The sequence below is a fragment of the Protopterus annectens genome, chromosome 3.part0, assembly GCF_019279795.1.
Source record: "Protopterus annectens isolate FY-2018-M chromosome 3.part0, PAN1.0, whole genome shotgun sequence".
Taxonomy (NCBI): domain Eukaryota; kingdom Metazoa; phylum Chordata; order Ceratodontiformes; family Protopteridae; genus Protopterus; species Protopterus annectens.
In genome coordinates, this window is record NC_056731.1 from 1,418,314,378 (window position 1) to 1,418,330,564 (window position 16,187).

Below are 16,187 nucleotides of genomic sequence, written 5' to 3' on the forward strand. Positions count from 1 at the left end.
CTTAGAACAGTACATTTGATAAATATAGATGCAGAATGCAGAAGACAGAACCAAGCACTTTACTTCTTTTGCTGACCTTTTAAGTAAATGATGTACACTAATTTGTACAGAGAAATTAAAAAAGATTCCATGTTAATTTTGTTAAAATGTTTTTTCAGGTTTACTTGATAAAGGAGCATGGCATTGTCACTCCTTACAGAATTGTGAGGGTAAGTCGATTTTCTTTTCCTCTTCTTTTCTTCTAAAGAATGTGATAATAGCCAGCTGCTAGATGGCTGCATATTTTTGTGTTAACAGCAAATTTTGAATGTTATTTCTAATTAATAAGGAACTGTTAAGGTGATGATGTGAAAAGACATACATATAGAATTTCCAGTAATCAGTATTTTTTATGTTTTTTTTAATTGTTCCTGCTTCCAGCGGACAGCTTTGTCATCTTCTCCTCCTACTCCTGTATCTTTTCTCTACAGTTGTACTGCTTCTCTTACTTGCCCCATGACATTGCTGTATTTACCCATCATGTTTGCTTTTCCTTTAATGGTTTTGTGCTTACTTGGTAAACACTTAGTCTTTCTTTACACTCCACTGGCTCTACCTACTAAACATTTCTGTAATTCTGTACTACTTTTTTTCTACCACTCTAATCTCAGTTCTGTGTGTTGCATGAAGTGAGTACAGTACTCTGATGTGGTGTATGGGCCTCAGGGAGCTTACTCTGGTTTTCCTCCTCAGGAGCTAAAACTCATGTGACGCCCGTGCACTGGGCCGGTAATCAAGGAGCCTCAATCCTCACCACTAGCACTAGTGAGGGGTGTGCACATTGGGGGGATAACAAGTACCCACACAGTAAAGTACAATTTCCCTTAAGAGCACACAGAGATCAGTCAGTCTGGGGCTAGTTCCTCCCTTTCTCTCCAGATCCCCAATAAGACTCAGCACTGGCACAGCTAGAGGGTCCAGATCTCAGCCTAGTGGTCAAGCTAAAACTTCCAGCACTCTCTCTGTCCAAACAGTGCTTCATGTCCCTGGCCAGTAAGCTGACACACGCACACTTTAAGATATGAGTTATGTACAAACACATAGACAGTCCTGGAGAAGGATGGCACAGATTCTCCAGCAATGCCCCCTTCTGTCCAGACTATAAGGCAGAAAGTACTGCCACCAACCACTATTATTAGCTACTAGAAGGCCCTTCCCAAAGGGTGACCAATTTCACTGTGTAATATTACTGTTATCCAAGTAGTTAGTGTGCCGAACAGCAAGGCTATTGGTGTGGCTTGGACAGTATCACCAAATACATGCAAGTACTCTAGAGCTTAAATTATCACTCCACAAAACAGCCACAGTTGAAAGGTTTAAAAATATTTAATAATAAATAAAAGCACAAGACAAATCTTATCAATTCGAAACAGTGCTAATCCAGAAATCACAGGAAAATGCTTAAAACAATATTGCAGGATAGTCTGACATAAATATTGAAAACGGCTAGACTTGTTGTTGCTGCCTTTCGGCTTTTCCCAGTTAGGGGTCGCCACAGCGGAACTCCGGTCCGCAAATGATTGGCAGTAGATTTTTGACTAAAGCCGAGGTGCCAGCTCGACGTTCAACCTTAATGAAGGCACGCCCATTTACGCATGTCTTTCAAACATGCACTCAACCGCGGGGAGGACATGCAGACTTCACACAGAAGGCACTCCTCGCAATCCAGCTGAGAATCGAACGGGAGAACCGCTTGCTGTGAGGCAACAACACTACCGCTGCACCACTGGCTAAATTCCTATCTAACTCTAAGAGAAATACTAAGTTCTAACTAACTACTTACATACAGAGCAAGCAAGTGCTGGTGAGTTAACAGGTCTGAAGACAAATACAAAATGCCCTAAATCGTTCTCTCTGAGAAAGTCTTAAATTGATAACAACCAGTATTGCTGAGTCATTTCACATTACATCCTTTTTATCATTTCTCCTTTAGTTCCCAAGCTAACAGAAACTCAAAATTTACATTTCTTGTAAGCTGCACCTGGCCAGGAAGTTACAGCAAAAAAAGACACTTTTACATGTAAAATCTAGCAATTATCTCTGTCTTAATAACAATAGAAAGAATTTGCTAGCCCAGGCATCCTGTCTCTGAGCTTGAAATCAAACACAATGGTAATTCTTTACTTAACAGCTTTCTTCCAGCAGGGTACACTATGGTTACATTTTTGAAGTTCAGCATGTAACACAGTTTTCTTACATTTGTAAAAACAAGTCTGTAGATTATATTAATATTTACAATGACATAGAATTATCTACAAAATTCTATCTAGCTAGGCTGGCAGCCTTCACACCTCCCTCCTGTAAGTTTTTCCTTGTTCATTGCACTTCACTCATACCATCACATTTGGCCTGTAGGTACTAGCTGATACTTCCTGGAATGTGATCAAGTGGGTAAAGCAGCACACAATTAGGGAGTGTACTCTGATACCAGAATATGACCCAGAGCAGTTCTTATTTGTTCATGAGCTCCCCCTGGATGACATTTCCCCTTGTGTTTGGGAGCCAGAGGGATAAACCTTAGTGCATCTACTTCTCAGTTTTTGTTCATCCCTTGGAGGATTAGAGCAAGGAGATTTTTTTCCCAGGTCCCTTTTAGTTTGATTTCTTCTTGGCAGGAGAATCATAAGAGACCAAGGTGGAAGAGGAATGGTTCATCTATTGCTACTAACAAAGGTCTGTATGACTCTTGACTTATGGAAACCCTCAGGCTCACGAAGTTCTCTAAGGATTGCCCTGAGATCCTGACTCCTTTTTCCCCAGAAAAGACAACAATTGTCCTGGAAGAAATACAGAGGGTCTTGTGTCATTTGTATAGTAATACCCTCGGCAGTGTAAAGGGCAGATGTCCTGTGCAAGTCCATAGCTATGCGGCATGCCATCCTATGTAAGCATTCCAGGGTAAACTCCTATGTTACGTCTGTGGTTCAGACCACAGGACCCACAGATTACATCTTAAACTACTCCTGCTGGACAAGTAGTCAAAAGCTGTGGACAGGTTTGGAAAAGGGTGTTCTCCTCTACCACATCAAGCCCCAATGCATTAAATTGTCTTGCCTGCCACAGTTACAGTACTGCTTGACCTGGGTTTTTATATTGCCTACTGCATCTTTGACTCTGATGATGTCTTGACTAGTGCAGCAGCTGTTATCTGTCCATACTGAATGGCATGGCTGATAACTTCAGGGCATTCTAAGTGAACCATTCAAGGAGGAGGTCTGTTTTTGTGGAAAGCTTCTCATGCGATTGAGGAGATCTAGTAAAGACATTTTTGGATATTATGGAGGACATGTACAGCAGCCCTTCAACAAACTGCCTCTTTCCTCAGTCAGGACAACCCACCCTTCCAAAAGGAAGAGGCCTGGTTATAGTTGAAAGAGACAGCCCTGGCATAAAGCAATCTTCCATTCTCTGTGACCCCCTGCTAAGTATCTCAGTAGACAGGCTTCAAAGATGATTTTGCAGTATTTGGTATCGGGCAGTATTGACAGCATGAGGCTAATTAGTTTTACATAGGTTTGAAGTTCTGTAGGGACTAGTGACTTATGAACAAAGTCACAAAAAAAACATGTCTTAAAGGTCTTGGGTCCTCCTCCATTGAGAGCTTCTCTGATTGATCAGTTGCACTTGGACAAAACGGTTAGAATAATTCTAATCTCTGTTTTACAAAAGGGGCCACATACCCAAATCTCCTTTTGGCAGGGGATATGTTTACTTGCATCTACCCCTTTCCAGAGAAGATTTTAAGACGCCATCCCATCCTGTATCTCAGTGACTTCAGCTAGCACATATCATACATTATTGACTGTCTAATCACTCATGGCCCTCCTGTCAAAAGGACATCTGTATGATGTTGCTGGACACTATAGTTTCTGGTGGATCACCATTTGGAAACCAAAAAGGTGATTTCTCCACATTTATCTTTTTATCCGTAAGATAGCTTCACTTCTAATATATTATGCTGTTCTTTGGCTTCTCTTCTCTCCCCTCACTTTAATTGAAATGTTGACTGTAGTGGTGGAGGCCACATAATAGAGAAGCCTCTTAGTGTTCCTGAGGGTAGCTTTCTTAGTGGTAGAGATAAACAGTTTGCCTTTGCTGGTCCTTCTTAGTTTTGGCATCATGACTAAGGTGACAGAAGCAGCTGCAGTGTAGTACTTGTCCATGGCTTTTAGGGATGATGGCAGCCACTGCCTTCATGATTCCCATGACTCGTGTCTGCCAGTGCTACACTGGACTGTGATGTGGCAAGGACTACAGAGCCACTGATCTTTTGATAGTTTCAAACCCTTGTCACAGTGCCTTAGAGTGGAGGATAATTCCCACATGTTTTAATAGATTGTTCCATTTTTGCTATCAAAACTGCCACATGCTCTTATGTGGGACATTTTTTTTTTTTGCTTTGTAGAGGAGCATGTTTGGGCTCCTTGCTGATGCAGGGAAAGTAAGGTGTCCAGAACAGAAGAGGTAATATAAAATTTGCTGAAACAGAAGTTGTAAATTTTAGCTATCCAGAATGTGGAGAAGAAACCCTGCTGATGAGATCAGACAGCAAGGCTGTGCTTTGTGTTGTATAATGGGTATGTAGCATTAATACTGTGAAGCAAATTTACAGTGTTTAGTATCCCTTTGAGCTATGACTGAGTGAGTCTTGGCAGTTGTTAGTAAACTTTTGAGCTGTCAGCATGTCTCCAATGTAAAGCCTTATGCCTTCACTGGTATCTAATCTACATATGCCTCTATCTGAAATGGCAAGACCTAACTTGGTTACAGCTTACATATCAATTTGGAAGGAAAGGAATGATGCCAGAAATATTTGTGCATTTTATTCTCAAGCATTCTAATGACGGCTGTATAATTCATTTTCTCATGCTGTTATTATTTCAGTCTGTGTGTCCTTTCCTTTTACTGTTGAATATTGGGAACAGTAACAAACTAAATAAGATCCTTATTTTTGTTTTGCACACAATTCATCTAGCAATTTTATTCAGTCTGTGACAACCTCCCAGCTTACAGAAAACACGAAAATGCATGTTTTTTTGGTGTATTTTCTTTAGTTACAGACATATTTATTTATTTATTTGACATTTGTTGACCGGGAAAGTCTGACTAGGACAAAGCCCTTTTTCAGCTGAGGCCCATGGAGAAAAGCACCACAATATAAATATAAAAAATGCATGGAACAATAGAAGTATAATATAATAAGTTTAGCAATATATAACATAATGATAAAAAAGAAAAAAAGAGACTAAAGGAAATTAAATATAACAGAAGTACATTAAGGTATAACATATAGAGTAGAAGATAGTAAAATGCAGTATATTGACTGGAAACTAAAAGAAGTCAACAGGAGGAGAAATATGTTAAGGAAGGATGGAAAAATAAAAAGAAAAGAATAGATGGAGTAGGAACTCCATTCAGGTAGGGTGGTTACAGTGACATTTCCAAGAGTGATTCAGGTATTCTTTGAGAGAGCTTTTGAATTTATAGACTTGAGGTATGCTTCGCAGAGTTATAGGAAGCTTGTTCCATTGAATAGCGGGTAAGTAACTATACAAGTTCTGTCCAACAGATTTTTTAGGTTTATGAATCTGTAGCCAGTATTGAACTGAGCTCTTTAGAGATCGGAAGGGGGGGGTATAAAATGAGACTAGTGAGGACAAGCTAGGGCAGGAAGAAGGCTTATTGATGATAGTGAATGATGCGCATTTGGGTGACTTTAAGTTGGATAGGGAACTCTGGCCAGTTGAGTGAGCTAAGGGCAAGACAGTGGTGTGATTTGGATGGCATATTAGCAGCAAATCTAGATACATTGTTAAAGGTAATTTCAAATCTAATGAGAAGAGAAGACTGAAGATTTGTAAAAAATTGTGAGCTGTCGAAGAGGTTAGGAATAAGATAAGCATTTGCTAGTGAGATTCTGGCATCAGAGGTGAGGAACATTTTGTTTCTATATAGGAGACCAAGCTTTTGATGGGTTTTCTTAATGTATATGAAGGTCAAATTTTAGTTGGTCATCTATGATTACTCCAAGGAGCTTAGTCTGGCTAACAGGGGTGATGTTAGTATTATTCAGTGAAAACATGTTAAGAGGATTTGAGGTGGAAGAGGGATTTGGGGAGGAAAAGTAAGAGGTTTGTCTTTTTGGGATTAAGTATTAGCTAGTTATTAGTAAGCCATGATGTTAAGTTGTCCAATCTCGCCATCGTTCTTGCTGGATGGGTTCAGAGCCGATCCTCAGCTCCGACTTGGCCACTTACTGTAGCTCGAGTGCTCTTTACTGGCTCGAGACTACCCCTTATCCCAGAATGCCCAGCATCAGCTACCCAGATGTCATTTGCCGCTTTAGCTGTGAGGTTGCGATCAATACTGGCTCAGGCTTAGTATAACTTTTTTGCTCTATTAAATTCAAATAATTTGCTTAAATTTTGATATATTTTCTCTATTATAGTAGTTTGCAAGTTTCTTGTATTGTAAACCCCTTATCTCATCCTTGTGGTGTTTTTTTTTGTGCTGTGTTGGCCGTCGCCCCTTAGTCGCTAGGCCTTCTGTTATTCCCTGAACTCATTTAACTTAGAGAGCCCCCCCCCCCCCCCCAAGGACAGCCATTTAAGTTAGAGGCTCTCCTTTAAGGTCTTTATTAATTTTTAGTTTACTATTGTAGCGTGTCTTTTTGGTAAAATGTCTAAGGAAGTTAAAACCTCAGGTTTTAAAAAGTGTGACTCATGCTGTCAGAAGATGTCTCTGACAGATGGGCACAGTAGTTGTGTTTACTGCTTGGGGGCTCTGCACCAGGACTCTTGTTCTATTTGTCATGCCTTTAGTCCAGGGGTCCTGCAGGAGCAGAAAAACAAGCTTATCCTCCGTGTATTGTTAAAACAGGATTCTCTGGCTAAAGCATCTCAGCCAGTGAAACCTTTGAAACCAGTCAAGCCGTCGGCTCCATGTTCTGAACTGACCTGTGAGCTTGACAAACCAAGTGTGTCGTGCCATCTGGCACCGACATTGTCTGTCGGCTCCAACTGTTACTTCGGAGCCATCTCGGAGCCACAAACGAGCAAGTCTCCTTCATTGGAGCCGATTCGCTCAGTGCCACAATCACCCTTACTTCAAAGCAAATCCAGTCATTGCTCATCTTCTCACTTCTCTCGATCCTCGAGATTATTGGATCAGGATGTGGAGAGTGTGGTAAGTAGGTTGCTGAAGTCACAGGCCCTTGCTAAAATGCTTTCGAGCCCGCCTCAACAGGCTTCGGCTCCATCCACTTCGATTTCGATTCCTCTTCCGACTATACTTAGTTCAGAGCCGGAGTCAATGGATGCTCCGATAGTGGTTCCTTTGGTTCCGATAACATCCTCTTTGGCTCCGACTTTGGCTCCGATTACTTCGGTTTTTCCTCCCATCGAAGTATCTGGGCACTGAAGCTCTCTCGTCTGCTCCGAGGGGGGAAGTGGCATCGGACCCTTGTCCAACTCCACTCTCCCTCTCGGAGCGTTGGCTCAGTTGAGCTCGGCTCCCACATCGGCCTCGGAGCCACGGACTTGGTGCAGGGTCGGATTCCTATCTCTTCTGGGCTGGAGCCCTCCTTGTGTCGAGACCGTGATGCCTTCGAGGTCATGCGGAGAGTGCTGTCCCCACAGATGGCACCACTATCTGTTCCATCGGCTCCGTCCCCCTTGGTTTCTGTGACAACCTCTGGGGAACTTATGCCCCGGGACACCCCATTGGGTGAACCCTCTTCTTCCGAAACCTCCACAGAGCATTCTGAGCAGGCTTTCCAGAAGAAAAAGTGCAAGAGGAAGCACCAAGACTCCCCTGAGTCTGTCACCTCCGATACAGACCTGGATGAATCGGAGGGGTCCCCAAGGTCCCCCTCTGAAGCTGTTTCCTTTTCGGACATCCTTGAGATTCTCAGACAGAGGCGTAGCTGGACTTCCCTAGCCCCCTCCGAGGATGAGTCTGTATACCTGGACACATTTGCTTCCCGATCTTCCACCTCCTGGGTGTCTCCGACTTTTGATCCACTCATGTCTCTAGTGTCTCGAAAGACTTGGTCAGCTCCAGATTCCATGGAACCTGTCCTGAGGAGACCTAATAAATTCATCACAGCTCCCCAAGACGAACAATTTTTGACTAAAAATGTTCCAGTTGATGTCATTGCGGTAGCAGCAGCCACAAAGAGGGAGTTAGCTGAAACCTCCTCATCTGTCCATCTATAGAATAAAGACTCTCGTACGATGGACAGATATGTGAAGCAAATGTTTTCATCAGCGACCTTCTCTCTTAGGTCTCTGAACTATCTTTCCCATTTTACCAGGCTTCAGAGGGATCTCCTAAAGGAGCTTGGAGATACTCTACAAGATCCCACAGCTGAGGGAGCTTCAGCCAAGGTAGCTACCCGGCTGGCGACTCTTAATTCAGTAGTTAACTCCTCCATGAGGCTTATTTCATACGCAGCCGATGGAGCGAGTAGAGCTGCAGGAACAGGAGTTGCTCTTAGAAGACATTCTTGGCTGTGTCGGTTTGTGGAACCTTTCAGAGCATCCTTCACCAATACCCCCTTTGATGGCTCCTCTCTCTTTGGGCCTCAGGTGAAAGACATGCTTACCAGGTGCCAGCAGGAAGGCAAGATGCTCTCTGATGTCGGAGTCTGTTTTTTCACTCCTACCAGACCATAACCAAAGGGTCAGAAGGGTGGCAAGATGTGGTTTCAAAAATCCCAGGGACCCTTGCCTGATGCAAGTGGTGATTTTTCCCCCAGGGGCAGAGGGGGAAATAATAACAATGGCAGATGCTACCCTCGTGGCAGAGGGGGTCTGCAAAATCAGAGTGACAGAGATGTGTTCTCTTCCAAACCCTATCAACATCCCTGAAGGGATGCTCGACTGCTCAGCTCTGGAGGCAGTTGGGGGAAGGCTTTTATTGTACCCAGTCGCCTGGCAAAATATTACAAAAGACAAATGGGTACTAGCCATTATATCCAGAGGTTACAAGATTCCTTTTCATCAACCCCCTTTTGTTTCAAAAAAATCCATCCCAGATGTTCCACCCAATCTAAGGGATCAGGCAGTCACAGGAGTTTCAAGACTGCTAGAAAAAAGAGCCATCCAGGAAGTCCCCGCAGACCAAGTAGGATCCAGAACTTACTCAATATTCTTTTTAGTGCCCAAAAAGACAGGGGACTGGAGACCAATTCTGGATCTAGGTAGGTTAAACAAATCTGTACAAAAAGAAAGGTTCCGGATGGTAACACTGCAGTCCATTCTCCCCTTTCTGGGTCAGGACAATTGGATGTGCTCCATAGATCTTCAGGATGTGTACTATCATACAAAAATGGGCAGACAGTCCAGGAGATTTCTACACTTCTGACTAGGGGCCAGTCATTACCAATTCAGAGCTCAGCCCTTTGGTCTCACCACAGCCCCCAGGATGTTCACCAAATGCATGGCGGTAGTCACAGCTCGCCTGAGACATCTAGGATTCCAGGTGTTTCCTTATCTGGATGACTGGCTCCTCACTGCTACCACCAGGCAACAACTTGTAGAGGCATGAGATTATACCATCACATCCTGTGCTCAACTAGGCATCACAATAAACTTTGAAAAATCTGCCTTGTTGCCCTGTCAGTCTATTACATACATAGGAGCAGAGCTAAACACAAGAAAAATTATTGTAAAATTGCCTCAAGAAAGAGTTTCCATTATTCGAAAACAGGTGTCACTTCTCCTGAGGAGCAAAAGAATTCAAGTCAAATATGTTCTTCAAACTCTAGGGTCCATGGCAGCAGCCATTCTTCTAGTTCCCATAGTACGCTTTCACATGAGAGTCCTTCAGTGGCTTCTTTTCACACAATGTTCCTTCCAGGAATTACCCATGTCTCACATGATGCTAATTACAGAATCTTGCAAAAGACACCTTTCCTGGTGGATGGTCTCCACACTAGTTACTCGGGGCATACCTTTCATGGAACCCCATCCGGTCGCCACAGTGACCACGGGCGCTTCCCTGATAGGGTGGAGGGGGGGCATTATCTAGGGAAGACAGTCCGAGGCACTTGGCAACCTCACGAGTACCACTTGCACATCAACATCCTGGAGATGAGAGCAGTGCTTCTAGTGTTGCACGCTCTTCAAGACTCTCTTCCTGCCGGGACTATTGCAATACAGATGGACAATATGTCAGTGGTTTGGTACATCAATGAACAGGGTGGAACCAGGTCTTAGCCCTTTTGTCGAGAGGCCCTCAGACTGTGGTAATGGGTGATTTCCTCCCAATGTTTTCTGACAGCAACGCATATCCCTGGGACATCCAGTGTAATAGCGGACAGGCTCAGCAGGGTGCTCCTCATACCTCACGAGTGGTCTCTGAAACAGGAAATTGTGGATCTTATTTTCTGCAAATGGGGCCAGCCTTGCTGCGATCTCTTTGCCTCTTCCCTCAACAACAAATGCAGCAGCTGCTTCTCCCCTGTTCCTCCTCCAAGTCAGATGCCCAGGGATGCTCTAGTCCACGACTGGCCTCAGGGACTCCTTTATACATTTCCCCCCTTTCCCCTAATTCCAAAAGTTATTCAGAAAGCAAAATCGTTGAGTTGCAAAATGATCCTCATTGCCCCCTATTGGCCTCGACAGATTTGGTTTCCGTTCCTTCACCCCCACCTTCTAACCCAGCCTTGGATTCTTGACCCAGTACCGGACCTCTTGATTCATCAATCAGGCGGGCTATACCAGTCCCTCCAATCTCTCAAGTTCACAGCTTGGTTACTCCACTTCCAATCCCAGCCAGGCTCCCCAATATTTCCCCAGCAGTGCGTGATATTATTGTTTCCTTCCATAAGACAAATACAAGGAAAAGTTTATGCTAGCAAATGGAAAAGATTCTCTTACTGGGCAGAATCCAGAAATTTAGATCCTTTTACAGCTGCTCCTATACATGAGATTTTGGATTTCTTAGCAGAACTGTTTCATTCTGGTGCAGCGGCTGCTACAATTAACTGCCATTTCAAATTTTCATGTCGGAGTTTCTAACTCCAGCATAATCTCACAAACTTTGTAAGGCCTTCATGAGAGGTACATCTCTACTTAGACCCCCAGTAAAAGCACCCCTTCCACCTTGGGATCTCAATTTGGTTCTGGCCTCCTTGATACTGCCACCCTTTGAACCAGCAGCATCATGTTCCTTGAAATTTCTCTCTTGGAAAACTCTTTTCTTAATTGCTATTACTTCTGCCAGACGTGTTTCAGAACTTCATGCACTATGTGTTCGCCCTCCATACCTAGTTTTTCACAAAGACAGAGTTTCTTTGAGAACCAACCCATCTTTTCTACCTCAAGTTTGTTCAGAACACACTTTGAATCAATCCATTGACATTCCTGACTTTTCCCTAATCATTCCAACAAGGCAGAATACAGATCCAATTGGATGTGCGTAGACAACTGCATTTCTATCTCCATAGAACTAAAGAGATGAGAAAATCAGATCAGTTGTTCATTTCATTTGCTAACAACAAAGGCCTTCCAGTTTCTAAAGTAACATTGTCAAAATGGTTATCAGACAGCATAGATACTTACCATTTGCGACGAAAAGATCTTCCAACAAAACCCAAAGGTCAGTCAATCAGGTCAGTAGCTACTTCGGTAGCATTTCAATCTAGATTGCCCATAGATTCAATTTTTGCAGCAGCTACTTGGGCAGATCCTCATACATTCATTTCTCATTGCAAAGTAGATGTAGTCTCCCGGGGTAGGGCTTCCTTTGGTTCCACAGTTCTGAAGAGTCTGTTCCAATGAGCCACCCAAGACTGAGGTGCTAGGGACGCTGTCCCATCCAGCAAGAATGAAGGCGAGATTGGACAACTTAACATAAAAAAGTTCTGTACCTACCATAACATTCCATGTTAGTTGTCCTTCATCTCACCTTCCTTCTTGCATCCCTCCCTCCGTCCCCCTTCCTCGAGGATTGAGAGGAGTTTTCTCAGTGGTTTCACTGGCTAATTTGTTTTATTAGTTGCTTCCCAACCAAACCATGACAGTTAACTGTATATCCAGGTCTATTAAAGGATTATTTTCTATAATTATGTCTAGTGTGAGCTATCTCAAACGAGATCTGGGTAGCTGACACTGGGCATTCTGGGATAAGGGGTAGCCTCGAGCCAGTAAAGGGCTCTTGAGCTATAGTAAGTGGCTGAGTCGGAGTCAAGGATCGGCTCCGAACCCATCCATCAAGAAGGAAGGTGTGATGAAGGGACAACTAACATGGAACGTTATGATAGGTACATAACTTCTTTTTTCAGTTTGAATGATGTCTGTGTGAGGGTGAGTAGTTCAGTAGGATTGTCAGCTATAGATATAATAGTAGAGTCATCAGTGTATTGTATTAGGGAAGACTGAGGACAGGATATGTGTAGTTCATTGGTAAAAATATTAAAAAGAAGGGGTCCAAGAACAGAACCTTTTGGGATACCAGTTTTGATGGGAAGAAAAGGAGTAACAGCAGAGAGCCATTTGATGGACTGCTGCCGATCTGAAAGTTGCTGCAGAGAGATTAAGTTGGGATAGCGTTGAGAGAAGTAAAGGGTAGGAGACTGTATCATAGGATTTTGACATATCTAAGAAGAGAGAGAGGACACAAGTTTATTATTATCTCTGGCTAGGGAAATAGTATTGGTAAAGGAAATGAGAGCAGTAGAGGTACTATGGTGTGGGCGGAAACCGTGCTGGGTAGGGTTGATCAGGTTCCTATGAATGAGGTAGGCCATGAGTTGTTTGTAGATGCAATGTTCATGCATTTTTGAGAGAGGAGAAAGTATGGTATTAGGTCGAAAGTTAGAAAGTTCTGTAGAATTCCCACCTTTGCGAATAGGTATAGTAAAGAACTTTTTCTAAAGCGTAGGAACAGTAGGTTCAATAATAGAGAGGTTTATGAGGCTAGAGACAGGATATGCTATAGAAGTAGCAGCAATATTTAGGAAGAAAGATGGCAGATTGTCACCTGATGGGGAGCAGGTTTTAAATTTGAGAATAAGTTTTTTGATGCAAGTTGTAGGAACTGACCTTAGAGAGAAGGGGAGGGGGGGTTGTTGTTGCGCTATAGGCGGTAAGAGATAAGAAGGGTTAGAAGTCTGCAGAAATTTGCTTATGGTGTCAATGAAGTAAGAATTGAATATGGATGCAGTTTCAGAGGAAATATTGCTGGGGCAGGGATTAGGTGATGAGGTATTGCCTGGGTAGAGTATTTGGCTTATAGCGTTCCAAAACTGTTTAGGATTCGTTGACTGTTTAGACTGAGGTTGATGGCAGAAATTTCTTTTATCATCATCAATATGTTTTTTGGTGAGATTACGAAGTTCCCTATATCTTTGGAAGTTTGAGGGAGATTTAGTCCTGGCAAAGTTTCCAGGCAGCGTCTCTTTTTAGTATAAAAAAAACGAGTAGAGTTAGTTAACCAGGGGGAGTTATAGGATTTGACTATAACAGTTTTAGAAGGGGTGAGGGAGTTAAAGCGTATTAAAGAAAATAGAGTTAAAATGAGAGACAGCTTCATCAAGAGGTAAGGTAAAGAGGAAGGACCAATCAATAGCTGAGAGAGCATTGTTGAAAGTATCAGGATTGAAGGTAGATAGATTCCATCATTCTTTAAATTTGTGGGATTTGGGAATCTGGGGAGAGGATCGGAAAATAAATATAGGGCAGTGGTCACTGATGGAGTCAGGAAATGTTTCTAGGCTGTGATACAAGTGGGGTTAGAGACTAAAATCTAGCCAGTGATAGAACTAGTATTGGTATGATACGACTCAAAACTTAAATATTTGGGAAGATTTTCTTCAGTTTTTCGATCAAAATGTTGAATGTTCAACCTGAAGCTTTTCTCAGAATGCAGGGAAGTGTGTCAGAAGACTGGAATCCTAAAATGCAAAGATTTGCGCTGTATTTCACTTCATGTGGCCTCAGTGCAAAACTAGAGAAAGTCAGGTGTGCCAATTTATTTGTGTTACGGACAAGAAAGCCATCAAGGTATTAAATACGGTTGCTGTAAGTGAGGAATGGTAAAGCAGTTTGGAATACTGAAAGCTAAATTTCAGACATACTAGGAGCCAAAGGAGAATCTTCTGTATGTCAGGTATTTATTTTTACCAGAAACCAGGGAGAATAAAAGACTGTTGATGCACATGAGACTGATGTGAAGCACATGGAGTTCAACTGTGACTGCAGAAAGTTGTGTGATTCATTGTTCAAAGGCACGATTGTTTGTAGCATTTTATAAGACACAGGCTGTTAAGAGACTAAAATCTAACACTTGACAAAGAAAAAGCCACAGTAGTGTATTGTAAACTGTTAAATGTGCAGTTGTTCATAGATTAATAGGAGGTTACTAGGCTAGCAGCCCTAGATCCTTTACAAGCCTAGCCATGTTAATCCCAAGTATTCCCATTTGTTCTTTTTGGGTAGTTTACAGAACAAATTTATGAAGAGAGCAGGTCTGTGATCAACACTGGCTATCCCTGTCCATGAGGGACATGGGTGCCACCCCAGGAGAAAATTCACTGTTTCCCATCCAGTTATCTAGCTTGTGTTTGAATAGGGTGAGTGAGGAGCTCTGTTTTATGTGAATAGGAAGTCTGTTGCAGAGAAAGGGCAGTCTCTGGGAGACATATCTGTCTCTCCAGCATGTTCTGTTACTGTCACAGGCTAGGTTAAGATCCCTAGAGCAAGTGACTCTTGTCTCATTTGACTTGCGGATGTGCAGCATTTCCATTAGGGCAGGGCCAGACACAAGTCACGTCTCATGAGCCTATGAGCTACAGAGTAAAGTGACGGGGCTTTCAGCCCATCCACATAGGTCATGGCTTGGAGTCCTTCTATTTTCTTAATGAGAAACTTATAAGGTCTCTCCAGCTGCTGCAGGTGTCTGGTGAGGTACATGCAAAAGGGAGCATTGTACTGTAGTAGTGGTCTGATGAGGGTTGAGTACATTGGAGTTATAACATCCCTTGACCTGGATGCTTTGGCCTTGCTTATGAGGTGCACTGTGTAGAAAGCTTTCCTTACCACTGTGGAAACTTGATAGTGAAAGTTCAGATTGCTGTCAACCTGTGTTCCCAAGATGTTCTTCGTCTCCCATTGCTGCAGTCCTTACATATGGGTAGTCCGCTGTCCACAATCGGCCCAAATACCAAAGGGCTAGAACCGGCGTCTGTCATCGGCGCCCGAGACTGACGTCAGTACGTGCCAGTACAAATGCGCATGACCGACGCCATATACTCAGTCTTTCTTGCCGCGTGGTCCTAAGCAGAAGCAGCCTTTTGCAAGTGCCGTTTGGCGTTCTGGAATTGTCGGTTTTTGAGTTTCAGACCGGAGACCAAGTTGGGCTAAGTACCCCGTTGGGGACACTTTTGTCTTTTTCTTGCCTCAGTATTGACGGATGTCAGAAAAAGTTAATAACTGTATTTCTTGTGGGAAACAGATTCCTCATAGGGATTACCATTCACTCTGTATTCCTTGTTTAGGGCCTGAGCACGACGTGGTTGGGTGTCGCTTTTGTGCTACTTTTAACAAGCGTACTATTAAACGTCGGTTGGACTGTGCTAAGCTTGTGTTTGGTAAACGTTGTAATTACAACATGCCGTCGGATTCTCCGACGCCTGGTTCTTCTAAGAAACGCAAAGAGAAGGCTTTGCGGTCCAAACAGGATGAGTCGTCCACTCCGGACGCCGGTTCTGTAGAACCACCGAATACTTTAGCGGCTCTTTCTGAAAGTTTACCTGAGTCTCAAGGGGAGCCTTTGTTACTTCAGGAAGTGGCTTCTCCTGTGTTAGGCCAGGCTGAGGGTGCTTCTCAGATGTCGGTGGTTCCCTCCCCTCATAGGGTAGTTAGGCCTCCTCTTTCTCAAACCAAAAGCCATTCTAAGTCTAAGTCTGCCCCTGCTGGTGCTAGTCCCCAGGGTCCAGCTCCTAGGAAGCACATGTTAAAGATGGCTGAAGATTTGATAACTTTAATTAGGGGTTCTATGCCCCCCCCCTGAGAAGAGGCCCAGGGTACAGACAGAGTTGGAGGGTTTGGTTCAGTCTTCCAATGAGTCAGATTCTTCTGTGGAAGAACTTCAGGATTTCCCTCCCTATTCTAATTCGGAGGCTGAGGACACTACTCCCTCTG

General features: G+C 43.3%; 1 protein-coding gene across 1 annotated transcript in view; it reads left to right on the forward strand.

Moving 5' to 3' along the window:
- NSMAF (neutral sphingomyelinase activation associated factor) overlaps positions 1-16,187 on the forward strand; it is a 2,091,028-nt gene that overhangs the window by 453,097 nt on the left and 1,621,744 nt on the right. The window contains exon 6 of the mRNA XM_044065485.1: positions 159-209. Within this exon, the coding sequence (XP_043921420.1) occupies positions 159-209 (51 nt within the window). The remainder of the gene's footprint in view (positions 1-158; positions 210-16,187) is intronic.